The sequence below is a fragment of the Alosa sapidissima genome, chromosome 20, assembly GCF_018492685.1.
Source record: "Alosa sapidissima isolate fAloSap1 chromosome 20, fAloSap1.pri, whole genome shotgun sequence".
Classification (NCBI taxonomy): domain Eukaryota; kingdom Metazoa; phylum Chordata; class Actinopteri; order Clupeiformes; family Clupeidae; genus Alosa; species Alosa sapidissima.
The window spans coordinates 18,241,402-18,259,788 of record NC_055976.1 but is presented as its reverse complement, the minus strand read 5'-3'; the positions used below and the strand labels follow the sequence as shown (position 1 = coordinate 18,259,788).

General features: G+C 48.2%; 1 protein-coding gene across 2 annotated transcripts in view; it reads right to left on the bottom strand.

Moving 5' to 3' along the window:
* Positions 1 to 2,685: 2,685 nt before the first annotated feature.
* LOC121694719 (insulin-like growth factor 1 receptor) overlaps positions 2,686 to 18,387 on the bottom strand; it is a 78,334-nt gene continuing 62,632 nt past the window's right edge. Inside the window, exons 11-21 of one of the 2 annotated variants that reach the window (XM_042075010.1) lie at positions 13,246 to 13,523; positions 12,881 to 13,014; positions 12,427 to 12,589; positions 12,143 to 12,239; positions 11,086 to 11,156; positions 10,608 to 10,837; positions 9,714 to 9,821; positions 9,021 to 9,180; positions 8,713 to 8,842; positions 7,878 to 8,012; positions 2,686 to 3,485 (exon numbers count right to left, since the gene is read on the bottom strand). In XM_042075010.1, the coding sequence (XP_041930944.1) occupies positions 2,813 to 3,485; positions 7,878 to 8,012; positions 8,713 to 8,842; positions 9,021 to 9,180; positions 9,714 to 9,821; positions 10,608 to 10,837; positions 11,086 to 11,156; positions 12,143 to 12,239; positions 12,427 to 12,589; positions 12,881 to 13,014; positions 13,246 to 13,523 (2,179 nt within the window). In that variant the 3' untranslated portion in view covers positions 2,686 to 2,812. Of the gene's footprint in view, positions 3,486 to 7,877; positions 8,013 to 8,712; positions 8,843 to 9,020; positions 9,181 to 9,713; positions 9,822 to 10,607; positions 10,838 to 11,085; positions 11,157 to 12,142; positions 12,240 to 12,426; positions 12,593 to 12,880; positions 13,015 to 13,245; positions 13,524 to 18,387 lie in introns of both variants that reach the window. The other variant, XM_042075009.1, reaches the window with a different exon arrangement.

The following is an 18,387-nucleotide window of genomic DNA, read 5'->3' as shown; positions in this document are numbered from 1 at the left end:
CACTAAAGTTAAAGGCCATCTTAACACAAACTCAGTGTTACATTCTGACTTGACACTAAATTGGTGTTAAATTGTGATTTAACCCTCCATTTCAACGCAGTGTTTGATGAGAGGGGTGGAGTTTGGGACAAGAGACACAAGGAGATGCAACATTTTCAAAAAGACTGATTTTGTTTTATGTGAACTTTTTGACCTTGTTCTCAGGAATGGAAGCAGAAACGGACTGCACAGGAAACACTGGAAACGAGAAAAGAAACCTGAAGATCTCTTCATAATATAGATATAGATATATATTACAACCACAAAATAAAGGGAAAAAAAAACAAACAAAAGAAAAAAATAGCAGCTTCCTTCTGTACAGACATTTAGAATGAACATCTGAACCGTAAAAAAGTCATAGAAAAGTGACACTAACAAACTGATGTGAGCAAGTGTGTGTGTGTGTGTGTGTGTGTGTGTGTGTGTGTGTGTGTGTATGTATGTATGTATGTATGCGTGTGTGTATGTATGTATGTATGCTCTGTGGTTGGGCACAGAACTGAAACCAGCACAGACAGGGGTGTGTGTGTGTGATTGTGAGAGATAAATGAATCCTGGTGTACCTATGTGTACCTGTTTCAGGGAGCGTTCCTGTCTGCAGACCTCCTGACCCTTCCAGTGTAACCTCCTGTCTGGTGTGTGTGTGTGTGTGTGTGATTATTTTTGCATTATGTGTAACAGCACTTGGTTGCAATTTCTGTAAGGCCCAGCTCTGGGCGAGTCGAGGCCCCATGAAAAAAAAAAACAAAAAAAAAAAACACCTCAGACACCCTCAGATACGATGGAGGAGACAGATTTTCTCTCTCTCCCCCAAACCCACATTCCAAAATAACATTTGATAGAGGGAAGACCCTCCTCATCTGGAATAATCAATCAATCAACCAACCAATGATGAGAGCAGGAGACCCCTACCTCATGATAAACCAATCACTGTAGAGGAGAGACCCCTCTCTCATAATAACCAATCATTAGATGAAGGCAAGTCCCCCTCCTAAACCACAACCAATCACTGGAGAGAGGAGACTTTCCCCCCCTCCCCAGAATAACCTATCACAGGATAGAAGAGTTCTACCCACGCTCTGCCCCGCCCCTCACTACAACCAGGGCGCGCCTGTTCGGAGTCAGGTGAAAAGAACAGTGAGGGGTGTGTTGGGGAGCGTTTAGATTTTGTTCGATTTTTTGTTTAGATTTCTTGTTTAGATTTCCTCTACCTTCTTTTGAAGGGCGAAAAACAAAAACTTGAATAAGTTCTGGGGGTGTGGGGGGAGGAGAGGAAAGTGTTCAATTGAGAGTTTGGATAACTTTTGGCAAAAAAAAAGTTGAGAAAGATAAGAGATAACAAAACAAAAAAAAGGATTTGGCAGGTTTGAGACTCACGATGCTTCTGGTTTAGCCCCTAAACACATACTCTGCTGAGGCCAAACCAGTGAAGGTGGGGTTGGGGGTGGTGCGGGTTTTGTATTGGGTGGGGTTGGGGGTGGTGCGGGTTTTGTATTGGGTGGGGTGGGGTGGGGTGCGGGTTTTGTATTGGGTGGGGTGGGGTGGGGTGCGGGTTTTGTATTGGGTGGGGTGGGGTGCGGGTTTTGTATTGGGTGGGGTGGGGTGGGGTGATCTGGAAGGAGCAGCACTCTCTCAGAACATCCTCAACCACCTCCCCTGGCACCCACCCAATCAAAGCTCACCCAGCAGTTACAAATGCATGTCTGTCTTTGGAAACACACACACACACACACACACACACACACAAAAGTCCCCTCCCCATCTTCAAGCTACAACCCCCCCCCCCCCCCCCCCCACCCCCACACACCCCTCTTCCACCCTCAAGTGCTCATCTGTTGGATTTACTGAGGAGATATGCCAATAGTGTTCTCTTATCTTCCATAATATATAACAATAATAATATTAATAGTAATAATTATTATAATGCCACCTCAATGCTCTATTCTGTCTGACAAGCCTGCATTTTGTGTTTTTCCCTATTTGGAAATGTTATAAAAAGTAACAAAAAACATTACAAAAACCAGTTCGGCCATCACAGGATAGGCTGGGTTTGCCCCCCCACCACCCCCCCCTGTCCTCGAACCCAGACCCTCCCCGAACCCCCCCCCAGGGTAAAGGCTTCAGTCAGTCAATCAGTCCACCTATCTGTCCACGCTCCAAAGACAGCAGCAGGTTGGTTGGTGCTATTGTCAGTTGATAGGAAATCAAAAAACAAAACATAACAAAAAATATTACATCAAAAAGAATAGGAAAGGTCCACTGAGGTATGGTAGAAACTCCAGTTGCCACGACGGCGATGACGCGCCATCGCCAAACCACCTCTGTTGCCGCTTCTGCCCCACCTTCCGAGCACTCTAGTGCCCCCTAGTGTCCGTGCGGAAGGCTCGCGCCGGTTTGCACACATACACACAGAAACAAACTCCAGTCCTTCCGCAGGGAATGGCTGGACAGACGTGTAGAGAAGCTGCCGCCTCACTCGACAGTCGCTCGCTTGCTCTCTCTCTCTCTCTCTCTCTCTGCCACTGTGTCTTTTTCATGAAGGAGGGAAAGAACAGAACCAGAAGGATGAAGAGAGAGAAGAGGAAGAGAAGGAGGAGGGAGGGATAGAGAGAGGGAAGAAGAAAGAAGAGAGGAGATCTGCTGCGGAGAGAAGCAGAGGAGAGCTGAGGCAGGCACGCTCATGTGTGTGTACACACGTGTGTGTGTGTATGCTTGTGTGTATCGTATCCGTGTGTGTGAGAGCGCGCGCGTGCGTGCGTGTGTGATCGTAGGGTCAGCAAGCGGATGACTGCGGCAGCGGCAATGCCCTCTGACTCTTACGGCCGTTCATGTGCGCATACGGCTGGCTCTCGTCCAGCCCCGCCCCCAGCAACACCATTGGCCCGTTGGCTGCTGCCGCCGCTCCGTGGGCGTGGCCTGAGGGTCTGTCCGAGCCAGGGGACGAGGAGGGCGAGGAAGGGGCGAGGGGCGACCCCGCGGCGGCCGCTGCTGCTGCCACGGCAACCGCTCCAGCTGCAGTGCCCGTGACGCTGGTCGGGGAGCCCGGCGCGGCGGCGGCAGCAGCGTTGTTGTTGTTGCTGGCGCTGCTGATGCTGCTGGAGGCGGTTGCCGCGGCGACGGCGGCGTTTGTGGCAGCGATGGTACCAGCGGCGACTGCGGCGGCAGCAGCGGCAGCGTTGGCGGCGGCCATGTTGGCGCTGGAAGAGGGGGGTGCGCTGGTGTTGGCTGCGGTCAGCGGCTGCAGGTTGCTCTGGGCGTCCAGCAGCATATTGTGCATGGCCTCCATGTCCAGCTCCTCGGTGTCGGGCGCCTTGTTCTCCTCGCTGTAGAAGAAGCTGACCTCCCGGAATGGCGCCTCCAGCTCTTCCTTAATGCTGCTGATAATCTCCAGGAAGGACGGACGCATCTTTGGGTTGTACTGCCAGCACATCCGCATCAGCTCAAACCTGATAAAACACACACACAAACAGTTAACAAATGTAGACACCACACACGTATCTTTAGGTTGTACTGCTAGTGCATCCACATCAACTCAATCCTGAAGAACACAAACACACACATTTAGCAGGATAAAACAGGATACACTCATACCCAAGATCAACCAGATTAAAGGATCAAATGACCAGTAGATGGCAGTGTTGTTCAAAGATCATCACACCGCAGTAAACCACAGCCAGACACACATGCGTAAAACAGATGCAATGCATGCAAGGATAGGAAAGATGACACCACATCACATGACACACACAAGCCTAGATTGCGTGCAACACCTCACAGTCTCTCTCTCCCCCTCACACACACACACACACCATATTCCATGCAATGTCCCAGAGTAGTTAAACGAAGACAGTGGTGCGGGGAGCCAACACAAGTGAGAAGGACAAACAGACAGACAAATGCAAAGTAATTGCTGTACTCTTGGCAAGACTGTAAGCAGATATGACACACACACACACACACACACACACACTCATATGCATACTCACACACACACACACACTCATATGCATACTCACACACACACACATATCCATATGCATACAGACACACACACACCCCCATATGCATACTAGGGCTGTCACTTTACGTTCGAAAATCGATTGCACAATCGATTGGACCAAACAACACAAGTTTCGAAAACTAAAATAGGGAATCGATTTTAACCAAATATAAAATAATTCCGAAGTGCAGAAAGCATTGCGAACGCTAAAAAGAAAATTACCACCAATTTTACGCACCGGGAACAGCTGTTTCAATCAGCTGCTATGCTGCTCGTGTTTTGCCAAAAAATGGAGGACAACGCGATCAACCTGTGCGACATGTAGAGAGACGAGTGATGGGCCCTAATAACTGGAGGAGTTCGATGTGGAAGTACTTCGGATTTTTGGTATATCAAACTATGGAGAAGAACAAAGCGGTAGGCTACGCAAACTGTGCAATCGAGTTCAACGTAGGCGAAATTTGTTTGACATTTCTAATCGTAAACACAGACACAGCTAGGTTGAAGCCTGCAGTCATGTCACTGATGTAATGGCAGTCCACTCGGCTTACTGGTTTTCGAGAATGTTGCACTTCGTTTGTCATTGTGCACGAAACTTCACGCCAATAAATCAGAAATATTGCTGGCTTGCGTCTACAAGCGCCCTCTTTACGTTGGTCCTGCAGTTGTTTGTGGATTGGCCTATATTTGGCGTTGAAAATGGAAACGTCTTTAGACATAAAAAATCGATTTTACAATCGATTCAATGAACACTTATGTCTCAAAAATCGAACAGGATTTTTTCACAAAAGTGACAGCCCTAATGCATACTCACACACACACATATCCATATGCATACAGACACAAATACAGACACACACACACAAACAGAAACTGGGAGTGTTAGCATGGGTGCAGGCCAGAGGGCCTGAGAGGCATTCCAGCTCAACACCTTAAATTACACAAACAAGCTAAGAATACCAGCCAGCACAAACACCTCACAGCCAGCTCAGCCGAGTAAACACACACACACACACAGAGTCATGTGCACACTAACCCAGATGCATGCACGAAGCCATGCATATACACTTTCTTCTCACACACACGCATATGCACAAACACAATATAGAAATACACAACACAAATGCACACGCACACACACAAACAGATTGCACAACACATTAAGTTCACTTTGAGCATGCATGTACACACACACACACACACACCATCTTCTATACAAATGTACAACACACAAAACTCCTGCTGAGTGCCCCCCCCCCACCACCACCACACCCCCCACACACACACGTCCTAAACACCCCTGTTTAAGTGACCATGTATTCCAGGTCCCAATGGTGAGACTGCAAATAGGACATTCCCTCTAGTCTGGGTTGGCATGACTGAGTTGCCACTCAAAACAACAAGGCACATCTGTCTGGAGAGAACGCACTGTTCTGGAAAATGTGTCAACCACCCTGTGTGTGTGTGTGTGTGTGTGTGTGTGTGTGTGTGTGTGTGTGTGTGTGTGTGTGTTGTGGTGTAGTGTGGTGTGTGTGTGATGTCAAATCTGGTCTCAAGAATTTTGCTGATTGAAGTTGGAGATGCTAAATTGACCTGCTGCTGACTGCAGGGGGTGACATTCCTTAAAGACCATGTGGTGCTGATACACACACACACACAGAGAGAGAGAGTGTGTGTGTGCAGTTGAAGCTTCCCATTCGGCTGAGCAGGGCTATACAGAAAAGTGTACTGAAAGGTGTGTGTGTGTGTGTGTGTGTGTGTGTGTGTAGGAGAGAGTGTGTGCGGGAGAGTGTGTGTAGTGTATGTAGTGTGTATGCGTGCTCCACACTATGCTTGACCCAGCTAGCATTCTTCAGATGTTCAGATGGCAAACATGTTACTTGGTGTTCACTATGTCACAAGTCCATATTCAGTGCAAGAGGTTATATTATGGCTATTGCTCAGGGCTCAGTATTTGGCAAGGAAGAACTTCCACACAGGATTGGACAAAGGCAGAGATGAGGCTGTGGCCTGAGGCTCTGGGCTGGGCTAGGGCACAGAGTTCAACAGCGGTCAGACAGCGTTCAAGTGACCCAGGTTGTGCTACACGTTAGTGACGTTCGCCAAAAACTCCAGGCAAACGGAAAACTGTTTGCAAACGTTCGTCTATGCTTGCGAATTTGAACGCATCTCAGGTGGCAACGTAGAGACGTAGCTCCAAAAATACACCACCTTCACAGAGGATGGAAGGCCTTATAAGGGCCAACCTCTCTCACACACACACACACACACAGGCCACAAATAATAAAAAAAAAACAGCTATTCTCACTTCCAAAGGCCTGAAATGAATAGAGCGCTGTGTGGTAACAACAGAGGAGTGGCTGAACACGTTGTTGAGTGCTGAGACCTGTCTCTGGGCCAATAGCAGTGCTCTCTCATCCAATCAGAGGTGGTGACTCTGAGGTCAGTCTGCAGGAATGGGTCCTGTAGTCATGACAGAGGCCTCAGGCTGCTGGTGGTTATGGTGGTGTGTGTGTGTGTGTGTGTTTCTGTATAGTGTGTATATTTGGGCTGATAGACGAGTCCTGCGACCATATCCCGTGGTGGCTGTGTGTGTGTGTGTGTGTGTGTGAGCAGGTATGTCTGCAGCTGAGCAGCTCAGAGAGAGAGAGGGCACAATCTGGGTCATGTTGACACGCCACAGGGATGGACTATACAGTAAGTCTGTCTGTGTTCACACACACTTTAGGTACACACACCCTGGTGTTACAGGCATTCCCCTCTGGGTTTGTGTGGTTGTGTGTGTGTGTGTGTGTGTGTGTGTGTGTGTGAGAGAGAGAGAAAGTGTACACAGGTGTAAATTTGTGAGCTAGTGTGGTAAAGAGCAGAGGTGTTGAGAGAACTACTTTCTGCTTCCAAGCCCTGCTCCATGGGTGAGCATAGAGTAATGGCAATGGTGTGTCTGTGTGTGTGTGTGTGCCCATGCATGTGTGTTTGTGTGTGCACGCATGTGTGTGTGTGTTGGGTTCAAACATCAGGCTTCATGTTAACGTGACTGGGTTGTTCCTTTATATTTGTGTGTGTGTGTGTGTGTGTGTGTGTGTGTGTGTGTGTGTGTGTGTGTGAGAGAGTGTGAGAGAGTGAATGTAAGTGTGTGTGATGCCGGGTACAGGCCAAGGAACGCCAGTCATTCCCAGCACAGCAGTGAAGCTGGCATGACCACCGCACCTCATGTTACTGCAGTTGGCAAGCACACTCCATCCTAGTCCTGGATTATTTACTGCGCACACACACACACACACACACACACACACACACACACACACACACACACACACACACACACACTATCACAGAGCACATGATCCGTCTGACGTCTGAGCCAATGCATCATCACCTGAAATACGCCGGCGGAATGTTGAGCGGTGGGAAAGTGGCGGAGGCCGCGGGCATGACGCACATGCTCAGAGCGTGCCAGCCCGTGGGTGCCAGCCTGGACTCCTGCTGCCCACTGATGCCACTATAGGCCATCCCCACCCGCATCACTCACCTTATTGAGCCCCACTCCTACACCTGGTGGCTGGTGCACAGAGAGGCTGTTCTCTTATAGATTCATAAGGCAGTGCCAATGGATGAAACACATGTCAAGGTAAGTGTGTGTGTGCGCGTGTGTATGTGTGTGTGTGTACGTACAGCATGTCAGGGTAGTTTGAGTGTGTGTGTGTGAGCAGGTGCATGTGTGTGTGCTTGTATGTGTCTGTACAGCATAATGGGGTAGTTTGATTTCAGTGTGTGTGTGTGTGTGTGTGTGTGTACAGCATGACGGGGTAGTTTGATTTGAGTGTGTGTGTGTACGTACAGCATGTCGGGGCAGTTGTCGGGCTTGTCCAGCAGACCTCCCTCCATGACGAAGCGCAGCACCTGCTCGTTGGACATGCCCTGGTAGGGCTGCTCTGCCAGGGTGGCAATCTCCCACAGCACCACCCCAAACGACCTGCAGGGGGCAACACAGAGACACAAGGCTCAATATACACACTTACTACATGCATACACAAAGCTTAGACAGCGCCACCCCAAACGACCTACGGGGGGCGATGCAGAGACAAGGCTACCAGAGTCGTATATGTATATCTACGTCTTTGAAGGACACTACACCAGAGGAACACCACAGACATTGCAACTATCCATTCAGTTCTCTCAAGCAAACTGTGTGTGTGTGTGTGTGTGTGTGTGTGTGTGTGTGTGTGTGTGTACAAGTCTGTTTTTCTTCTGCAGGACAGCATGTGGAGTTGTGAGCCGGTGTTAATGAATCAACACAAGCACTCTAAGTAGTCTTACAGAAGTGTCATGAGTCATTTAGAGTGGGGTGGAGAGAACACGCAAGGACTGGACAAAGAGCTGAGAGCACCACAGAGGGGCGACAGCATCGACAACCAGATCAAAAACAAAGAGGAGAAAAGGAGTGAGTGAGAATTAAGAGGAGGGAAGGAAGAAGGAAGGAAGGATAAAAGAGAAAGATAGACAAAGAAACGGAGAATGGAGAAGGAGAGGCTAACTAATACAGACCAAAGACAAGAGAAACAGAGAGAGAGAGAGAGAGAGAGAAGAAGAGAAGAGAAGAGAAGAGAGAGAGGAGAGAGAGAGAGAAGAGAAGAGAGAGAGAGAGAGTGTTGTAAGAGTGGAGATGTCCTCACCAGACGTCGGACATGGTGGTGAAGACTCCGTCCTTCAGGGACTCCGGGGACATCCAGCGCACGGGCAGCAGCCCCTTCCCCCCCTTACGGTAGTAGTCCGTCTCATAGATGTCCCGCGTCATGCCAAAGTCTAACACACACACACACACACACACGCACACACACAGAGTGCATAATTATTTATATAAATGTTTATATGTGTGAAGTGTGTGTGAGAGAGAGGGTGTAAGTGACAGTAAGTAAGCATCTGTGAGTGTGTGTGTGCGTGTGTGTGTTAGGGTGTGTGTGAATAAGTCCACGGTCCTAACCTCCGATCTTGACGGTGAAGTCCTCGGCCACCATGCAGTTCCTGGCGGCCAGGTCTCTGTGCACAAACTTGTTGGCGTTAAGGTAGGCCATGCCGTCAGCAATCTCCCCCGTCATCTGGATCATCTTCTTCAGGGGGGGCAGCGGCAGACTCGTACAGCTCTGCACAACACACACACACTTACAGTGTCAGGGTGCGTGTGTGTGTGTGTGTGTGTGTGTGTGTGTGTGTGTGTGTGTGTACACGGGTCGGTTGAGTACATCTGTATTTCTTTGCACATCTAGTAACTCTATAGGTTGCCTGACTGAGTGCAGATGAACTACTTTGGCATATAGAGATCTCTAGTAATTTGAGAAGAGTGGTGGTGTGCGGTGGTGTGTGTGTGTGTGTGTGTGTGTGTGTGTGTGTGTACACTCTGGCACATAGCGATCTTTAGTAACTTGAGTATGGTGGTGCATGTGTGTGTCTGTGTGAGCACCTCTCTGATCTCTGGTAACTCTTCAGGTGTGTGTGTGTGAATATTCCTTGTTTGTGTGGTGTGTGTTTGAATTCCTCGGGACGTTGTGACTGGAGTGTGTGTGTCTGTTTCCCTGTTTGGCACAAAGTGAGCTCTTAACTCTTCAGGTTTATGTGTGTGTGTGTGTCTTCTTTAGAACATTGTGACTGGTTTGTGTGTGTGTGTGTGTGTGTTTACCTCTTTGGCACGAAGTGATCTCAGGTGACTCTTCAGGTCTCCACGAGTCATAAGTTCCATAATCACCAGAGTGGGCTGTCCCTGTGAGACCACTCCCAGCAGACGCACCTGGACCAATTACAGTACAGAACCATTAATTCATCATCATTAAGAACATCCAGCTTTCACTTGAAGAGACCAATCTCCTAAGAGGAGTGCATGTGTATGTATGCTTAACCAAATACAAACACAATGTAACGTCACACACACACACAATTACCAGTAGGAACCCTTTGATTAATGAGCTAAGAAACTCAGCGCAGTCATTTATACATGTGTGTCAGGGTCAGAGAGAGAATGAGTGACTATTTGGTGTGTGTGCGTCAGTGAGTGACTATTTGGTGTGTGTGTCAGTAAGTGACTATTTGGTGAGTGAGTGAGTGAGTGACTATTTGGTGAGTGAGTGACTATTTGGTGAGTGAGTGAGTGACTGACTATTTGGTGAGTGACTGACTATTTGGTGAGTGAGTGAGTGACTATTTGGTGAGTGAGTGAGTGACTATTTGGTGAGTGAGTGACTGACTATTTGGTGAGTGAGTGACTGACTATTTGGTGAGTGAGTGAGTGAGTGACTATTTGGTGAGTGAGTGAGTGACTATTTGGTGAGTGAGTGAGTGACTATTTGGTGAGTGAGTGAGTGACTATTTGGTGAGTGAGTGAGTGAGTGACTGACTATTTGGTGAGTGAGTGACTGACTATTTGGTGAGTGAGTGAGTGACTGACTATTTGGTGAGTGAGTGAGTGACTATTTGGTGAGTGAGTGAGTGACTATTTGGTGAGTGAGTGAGTGACTATTTGGTGTCTGTCTGTGCCCGTCTCTGTGTGTGTTGGTGTGTGTTTGTGTCACGCACTCACCACGTGGTGGCAGTTGAACTCCTTCATGACGGAGGCCTCGTTGAGGAACTCTATGCGCTCGTGCATGCTGGCTGACTCGTTGACCGTTTTGATGGCCACGCGCGTCTCCGGCTCGTCCTTGACGACGCCCTTGGCGATGCCCTCATACACCATGCCGAAGCTGCCCTGGCCAAGCTCCCGACATAGCGTGATCTTCTCACGGGCCACCTCCCACTCATCAGGAACGTACACTGCAGGACAGAGAGGAGCAGGGGGTTAACACACACACACACACACAATGATCCCATGGGCAACCTCCCGCTCGGCACATACACGACAGTGCAGGGCAGGTGTGCTACTCACACACACATTCAAAGCATGTCGTCACAGAAAACATCCTCCCCCCCACATGTCAGGGACACATATCAGACACACACACACACACACACACTTTTTGTCTGCCTGTCCGTAAGAGGTGAGGGATCATGCTCAAACTTACTTTCAGCAGCACTGAAGTATTCTGGGTTAACCGAGGCATACAGAACCCCATTGCCCAGACGGTCACTGTTCCTGTGGAGAGCACACACACAGGGGGAGAGGGGGAGAGAGAGAGAGAGAGAGAGAGAGAGAGGAGAACCCAGGTTAACACATACAACTACAATCAACTCTTGGAGGAAGAGGACACATTTATTACACGTCACACGTGTGGGTACAGAAAGACACACAAATGAGCACACCTATATAGATTCACACTAACACACCTTATTAATCACACACACACACACACATAAACAACACCGTATTAATGACACAGCTGGTTCATCTTTATTGGTCAACAAATGGAAAACATTTACAAGAACAACCTTTGTTGTGTCATGCTTGTTAAAGTTCACTTCCCACAACTCATTAAACTACATTTACACACACACACACACAGAGCTAAAAACAGATCTTAATAATTGATGGGAGAGTCGAATGTGATGTAATAAAGGCCTGGTATAAAAGGCCATGGATGATAATGTGGGCGGAAAAACACTGAAACAGCGAGGATTTAACCAGGACCACACAGAGTTGATGAGTGTCCTTTGCCATGGCCATAACACACACTCAGAGCAACAGGCTGCCTTGTAAGGTCTCGCACACGGAGATGAGGCCAGAACAGACATTTATATTCAGAAAGAAATACACAGACAGACAGACACAGACACACACACAGACAGACAGACACATGCACCCAGACAGACACATAAACACACACAGACAGACAGACACACACACGCACCCAGACAGACACATACATACACAGACAGACACACACACAGACAGACACATACACACACAGACAGACACATACACACACACAGACAGACAGACACACACACACAGACAGACAGACACACACACACAGACAGACACATACACACACACAGACAGACAGACACACACACACAGACAGACACATACACACACACAGACAGACAGACACACACACACACAGAGACAGACAGACACACACACACACAGAGACAGACAGACACACACACACACACACATACCTTTTCTTGTTGACCATGTAGAAAACCCCACCCAGGATAACGGCGAAAACAAACAGTAGGGGCAGAATGACTATTACGTAAAGCAGGTTATCATACGCTGTGGAGGAGAACAGAGGCGAGGAGCAAGGGATGAAGGGACGGAAAAGAGAGAGAGGGAGAGAGGGAGCGAAAGAGAAGAAGATTTTTTGTTGTTTTAATTCTCAAATTTATAAAGGAACTTATAGCTGAGAGATATAGAAAATGTGTACTCGTGTGTGTGTGTGTGTGTGTGTGTGTTTTCTTACGGTCCAGGTGTGGCACGTAGAAGGCCACAGGCTCTGTCCAGGAACCGTTGCCGGCAAGCGATATTGCCCTGACGCGGGCAGAGTAGTTACCAGGGCCCAGGTTGGGCAGACGCCCTCCACCTTGTTTACGGTACAGGAGACGAGACACACACTCATGCTTCTCCTGCTGCAGGGAACACGAACACACACACACACACACACACACACACACACACACACACACACACACACAGAATGTGTGATGGAGACACAGATGTGAGAGTGACATTGTGCGTTTTTGTTTGTCTGTGTGTGTGTGTGTGTGTAGAAACACAATTGTGTGAAAGACTATAAACAACTGCAAGTGGAATAAAATACAAGAGACTAAAGGGACTGTAGCAGCATGGAGTGTGTGAGAGAGAGAGAGTGTGTGTGTGTGTGTTTGTGTGTCTTTGTGTGTGTGTGTGTGTGTTACCTCGTTGCCAAGGCGGTAATAGATGTCGTAAAACAGGATGAGGCCGTTTGGCTTAATGGGCTCTGGCCATCTCAGGAAGACTGAGTCTTTAAGCCACTCCCACGTCACTTTGCCTGGGATGTCATCAGCTTTCTCTGATCACCACACACACAGATGAGACACATGTTCAAGATTATTGCATATATTAGTGTGCATACATACATGCAACATGAATATGCTGGTGAAGACAGGTGTGTAGATACGAGTGTGTAACATGTGAATTTCCCAAAGGATCAATAAATATCTAGCCAAATGTGGAGCCGTTGTAGAAGTGGACACCCTGGTTGCAGGTAGACAAGTGTGTGTTTACGTGCGTGCGTGGGTACCTGCTTTATTGGTCCTTGAGAGGACAAAGGTGGAGGCGCTGCAGAAGTGGACGCCCTGGTTGCAGGCGTGCAGGTCGATGCGATAGACGGTGAAGGGCTGCAGGCCCGTGATCTCGATGTTGTGCTCCCACACCTTCCGCTCGTGGAACTCAAACTCGCGCTCCACAGCGCCCCCGTCGGTCCCGTTGCCCTCCGTTACGCTGCCGTTCGCTGGCAACGATTGCGGGAGTGTGCCGTTGGCAACGCCAAACAGGTCCCTCCGCCGACGGTCTGGGGGTCTGGAACACACATAAAAACAGCTTTGAGCAAAGAAAAGTTACAACACACTGAGCCACCAAGCTAGGTTACACACACACACACACACACACACAGAGCACTAAGGGAGAGAGAGAAACACACAAACCAGATACACATTGTAAACACAAACACACACACCCTCATATTCATGCATACAATCAATTACGCAAAAGGAAGCATGGCCATGCCAGGCCATCTGTGGTGGTTCAAACACACATAACCAAGTGACGTAAACCAAACAAATGTGCGTTTATCAAGCCCTTCTCAAGGCCCACACACACACACAAATACTGTGCACTGTACACTATCTGTCCTGAATCATCTTGGCACACTTAAATATACGCACGCACACACACACACACACACACACAGGATGTGCTATGAAAAAAATATTTAAAAAAATGAAAGAACATAAAGAAACTGTTGCCTTGAAACAATCTGCCCCATCATCCTGCTTTGCCAAGCACTGCAGAGGAAAACACACTCACATAAAGAGACAAACAAACTCACTCTACCAAACACTGTACGCACAGGGTCACACAATTCCTAGAAGAGAATTACTCCTTGCTCCATGCTAGTGTGTGTGTGTGTGTGTGTGTGTGTGTTTGTAACAACCTCACAGTTGTTTAAGTTAACACATTTCCTCATGTTTTGGGCAGAACATTTTTCTGAGGACCAGCCAAACATTTGGATCTTCTCTCCTCATCTCCGCTCAGATTTAAGGACGCATAAGAAGCATCAAAAGAGCAAACTGTTTATGTCTGCCCTGTGTGTGTGTGTGTGCGTGCATGTGTGTGTGCCTGTGTGTGCGTGCGTGTGTGCCTGTGCGCGTGCGCCTGTGTGTATGTGTGCGTGCGTGTGTGCCTGTGTGTGCTTGCGTGTGTGTGTGTGTGTGTGTGCCTGTGTGTGCGCCTGTGTGTGCGTGTGTGCCTGTGTGCGTGCGTGCGTGCGTGCGCACATGCGAGGGAGGGGCTGGACATGTTGAATGGTTTGGCATAATACTTAATCTGTGTGTGTGGGCTCCCAATTGGGATGAAAAATAACCTCAGATAGTCACGTAGAGCTTTAAAAAACATCGGTGAGGGCGTACATACACACACACACACACGGTGATGGGTAGTAAGCTGCAGGAAGGGCTTTCAAAAACATACATAAACATGTGGCAGCATGTCAGCTGGGACATGTTTCCACACATACACACAGGTACGCACACAAACCCAGAAGGGAAAGCCTGTGTGTCCGTGTGTTCACAAAGACACACAGACACACACACACACACAAGCAGCTAGAGTCCTCGGTCACGACTACAGGACACATTCCTGGGGACTGGCCTCAGAGCCAACACCTCTGATGGGGGCGGAGGGTGGGGAGGGGAATGTGACCGTAGGCTGATATGATGGGGTCGCAGAAAGGACACGCTGTTGATGCCAAATGCCTCAGATTTTTCAGCACTTACAGAATCCACATTTTATGGGCTTTTCTCCTCCCCACCAACCTATATCGGTTCTGTACAGACAGGAATGCTCTACAATCAGCCTCCGAATCTTTATCTTGCCTATTGAGTGTGTACAGACACGAATGCCCTACAATCAGCCTTTGAATCTTTATCTTTGCCTGGTAATAATAACACTTCACAATTTATTAGCATGGAAAAGGTAGCATCGAGAACCTCCAACGTAAAAGAACAGAAAAACATGCTTATCTATCTTTTCATCTCTCTGTTGGCAGGGGGAAAAGTACATCTAAAGCTTCCTTTCAAATGGTCTTTGAAAAAAGGAACATCTCCATCAATGACTTCTGGTAATGAGGCTTATTCCAAACACATGTCTAATCACATCCACTTGTCAAGCAATAACATTGATTCTGACACGATCACACACTCGACAAGCAGGAGTCATTAGACCTCTTTTCTGGTTTAGCCTTCTGACATTCGGCATAAATCGCATTGCTGCGGTAAGTGTGTCCTGCGTATGTGCGGAACTTCCACACGACCCTGTACCTGATGGGACTCCAGCAGAGAGGAGTCAGTGCGCAACACATTCTCTGTGGCTGAGGACAGAGTGTCATGCACTGAACTGATCCTTGAGCCATGAACAGAATCTTACGAAACAAAACCATTCCTTACGTTATTCCTTAGGAAGCTTTAACCCTTAAAAGGTGTACACTGGTGTGACGGGAATGTTGAAAAATTAATGTTCTAAAAAATATCTGGGTCCATTGAATTCTACATAGAAATTTTAGAACCTTGAATTGTTGCATAACGGAATCTTATGTTAGAATGTTTAAAAACCCACACCTTTAGGTGGGGGATCACACTGACCAGCGGCAAGTTTTCTTTTGTTCTCTATGGTTCGGCAGCCGAACGGTTGCAACGCTGGCATAACGCTAGCATTGAACAAGCTGAGCGTTGAACCTGGTTCAACTTTCAAAGCGCAACGCGAGCGTATTCAATTGTCAGTTAAAGGAACACCAGGAAACGTTTTCGTGTTAATTAATCAGCTTCGTCAGTATATGTTAAATGACTCATTACAGGGCGAATGAAGACTCTCTCGCCCGCCCCTACTGCCTGTAGGAAGAATATCCCGCTTGTAAGTTCAGTGTATCATATCCGCCGACCTTCAGTCTCACAAAGTCTCAGACATCGCGAGAAGCAGGATCAGTTTACATCCTGCATCCCCAGCACAGAGGCAGGCTAACGAAACGCTAGCGATTGTTGCTACATGTGTATAATGGCAGAGCCGGTGAAGAAGCAGCAAAAACCCTTGACTGAAGATGCAAAGAAAAGGAAAAGAGCTTCAGACCGAGCGAGGGCTTGCACACGTATCGACACGTACAGACGCTAGGGGGAGTTTCGTAGAGAAAAAGCATCAGGCTTGCCTGGTGTCCCTTTAAGGCAAACCGTTTGTGTTACCATAGGAACGAGATAGAACTTATTATGGTCTGAGCGTTGCGCTACGCTTACCACTGCCGCTGGCCAATGTGATCCCTGCCTTAAGCAGCAGAGCAACAAACACCCGGGCTACACCGGGCACACAACTGAAGCGTTACGGTGGGTTTCCACACAGCGAAACACCTTGCGATTTTCGGCAAGCGAAATTTCGCCTCGGGGGCGTGACGGCGAAACCGCAAACCTTTTGACTGCAGTGTCTAGCCAGTGGTGGCAAGCGAGCTAATTAAGCTAATCAGCTAGTTCAAACGTTTAAGTACTTAATGAAGATTACCAGGGGTCTTTATGCCTCGACTAAGTTGATGTTGCCTATAAACAACAATTCATGTTCATAGAAACAACAAGGTCAATAAGACAAAATATATTTCATACCTGTGTTGCAGCATGTAGCCTAGCTGTCTAGCTAGGTTTACAATGCAATCCAATGTCCTAAAATACTAGCATTTCGCCTGTCAGCTAGCTAAAAAGATTGAGTGGTTAAACTAACATATATAGTGGTCTATTTAGTGGTGTATGTGCTCTGACTAAGTTCGTGTGGCATATAAACCACAATTTGTGTTGATCCAAGTGCCAATGTTCGTGTAGAAACATTTTAATCACATACAAATTTTCGTGTTACATCTCAGGTAGTCTCCGCCATCTTGGTCAGACTTTTTTGTAACTCCCGCCTCTAAACACAAAGACGCGGACCTGATTGGTTCTTGAATGGTCCTCATTTAAATAAAGTTAAACTTTGGCCAACTTTGTTTCGCCTGCCTCGGCGATTTGCTTTCATTTCGCCCAACCAGGGCGAATTTCGTCTCCATTCAACCTCAATGAGAGCGACGCGAAATTTCGGTGTGTGGAAACACACCGTTACGTTCATGGAGCGTCTGCTGCACCAAGTAGCTTCCACTATAATCAATAGAACTGGCGACACCAGGCGTTGATAGCGGCGTGTACATTCGAAAACTAATTTTACGCGCTGTGAACTGAATGTGGCCCTGAAGCTCCCCTCTGAGGAGCCCTGCTTCTGCGCTGCAACAGTAACATGTGGTCCTGAGCTTCTACTAGTGCTCCTGCTGGTGAAACAGAGAAACGGCTAAACGCTTCTCCAGAGCAGAAACCCAAGATCTCCCGCGGCACTGCTTGGCTATGGAGAAGACCGACAGAGAGAAGAAGAAAAGAGGAAAAGAACACAGTGCACAGCGGGGGAACAAGAGAGGAAGAGAGGAGGAGGGTTGAGGCGACTGACAGGGGTTGGTGCCAACTCCTACTTGTCTCTGATGACAAAGACATGGCATCTTGGTCTTCTTGAAGACCTTATTATATCATACCCGACACATACAGACAGACACACACAATCTCCCACCCTCATGTGCCTTTCAGTTGGAACAGGTCGAGATAGACCTGGTTACAACTCTGCATGTTGGCTAAGGTCTGGGAGAGGTCTTCTCACCCTCACACATACATTCAGGACTGGTCCCAGACTTCTTCTCCACCTGCCTTTCAGATAGAACAGGTCCAGTTGAGCTCAGAGCACTAGTTGGCTCAGAAGAGGCGAGCGTCTCTTCAGTCACACTCTCTCATAAACACACACTCTCCCTCTCTTACACACACACACATTTGGAATTGCTGCTCCAGACGCCATCTCCCACCTCCATCTGCCAGCTCAGGTTTGGCTGCATGCCACTGCATCGCTCTGCTTCCGTTAGACCTGCTTTAGTTGGCTCAGTCCAAGTCGACATATCCTCCCTCACATACACTGGAACTTGCCTTTTCCTCGACAGCCAGACATGACAAACTGACGCGCGCGCGCGCACACGCACACGCGCGCACACGCACACACGCGCACACGCACACACGCGCACACACACACACACGCACACACACACACACACACACACACACACACACAC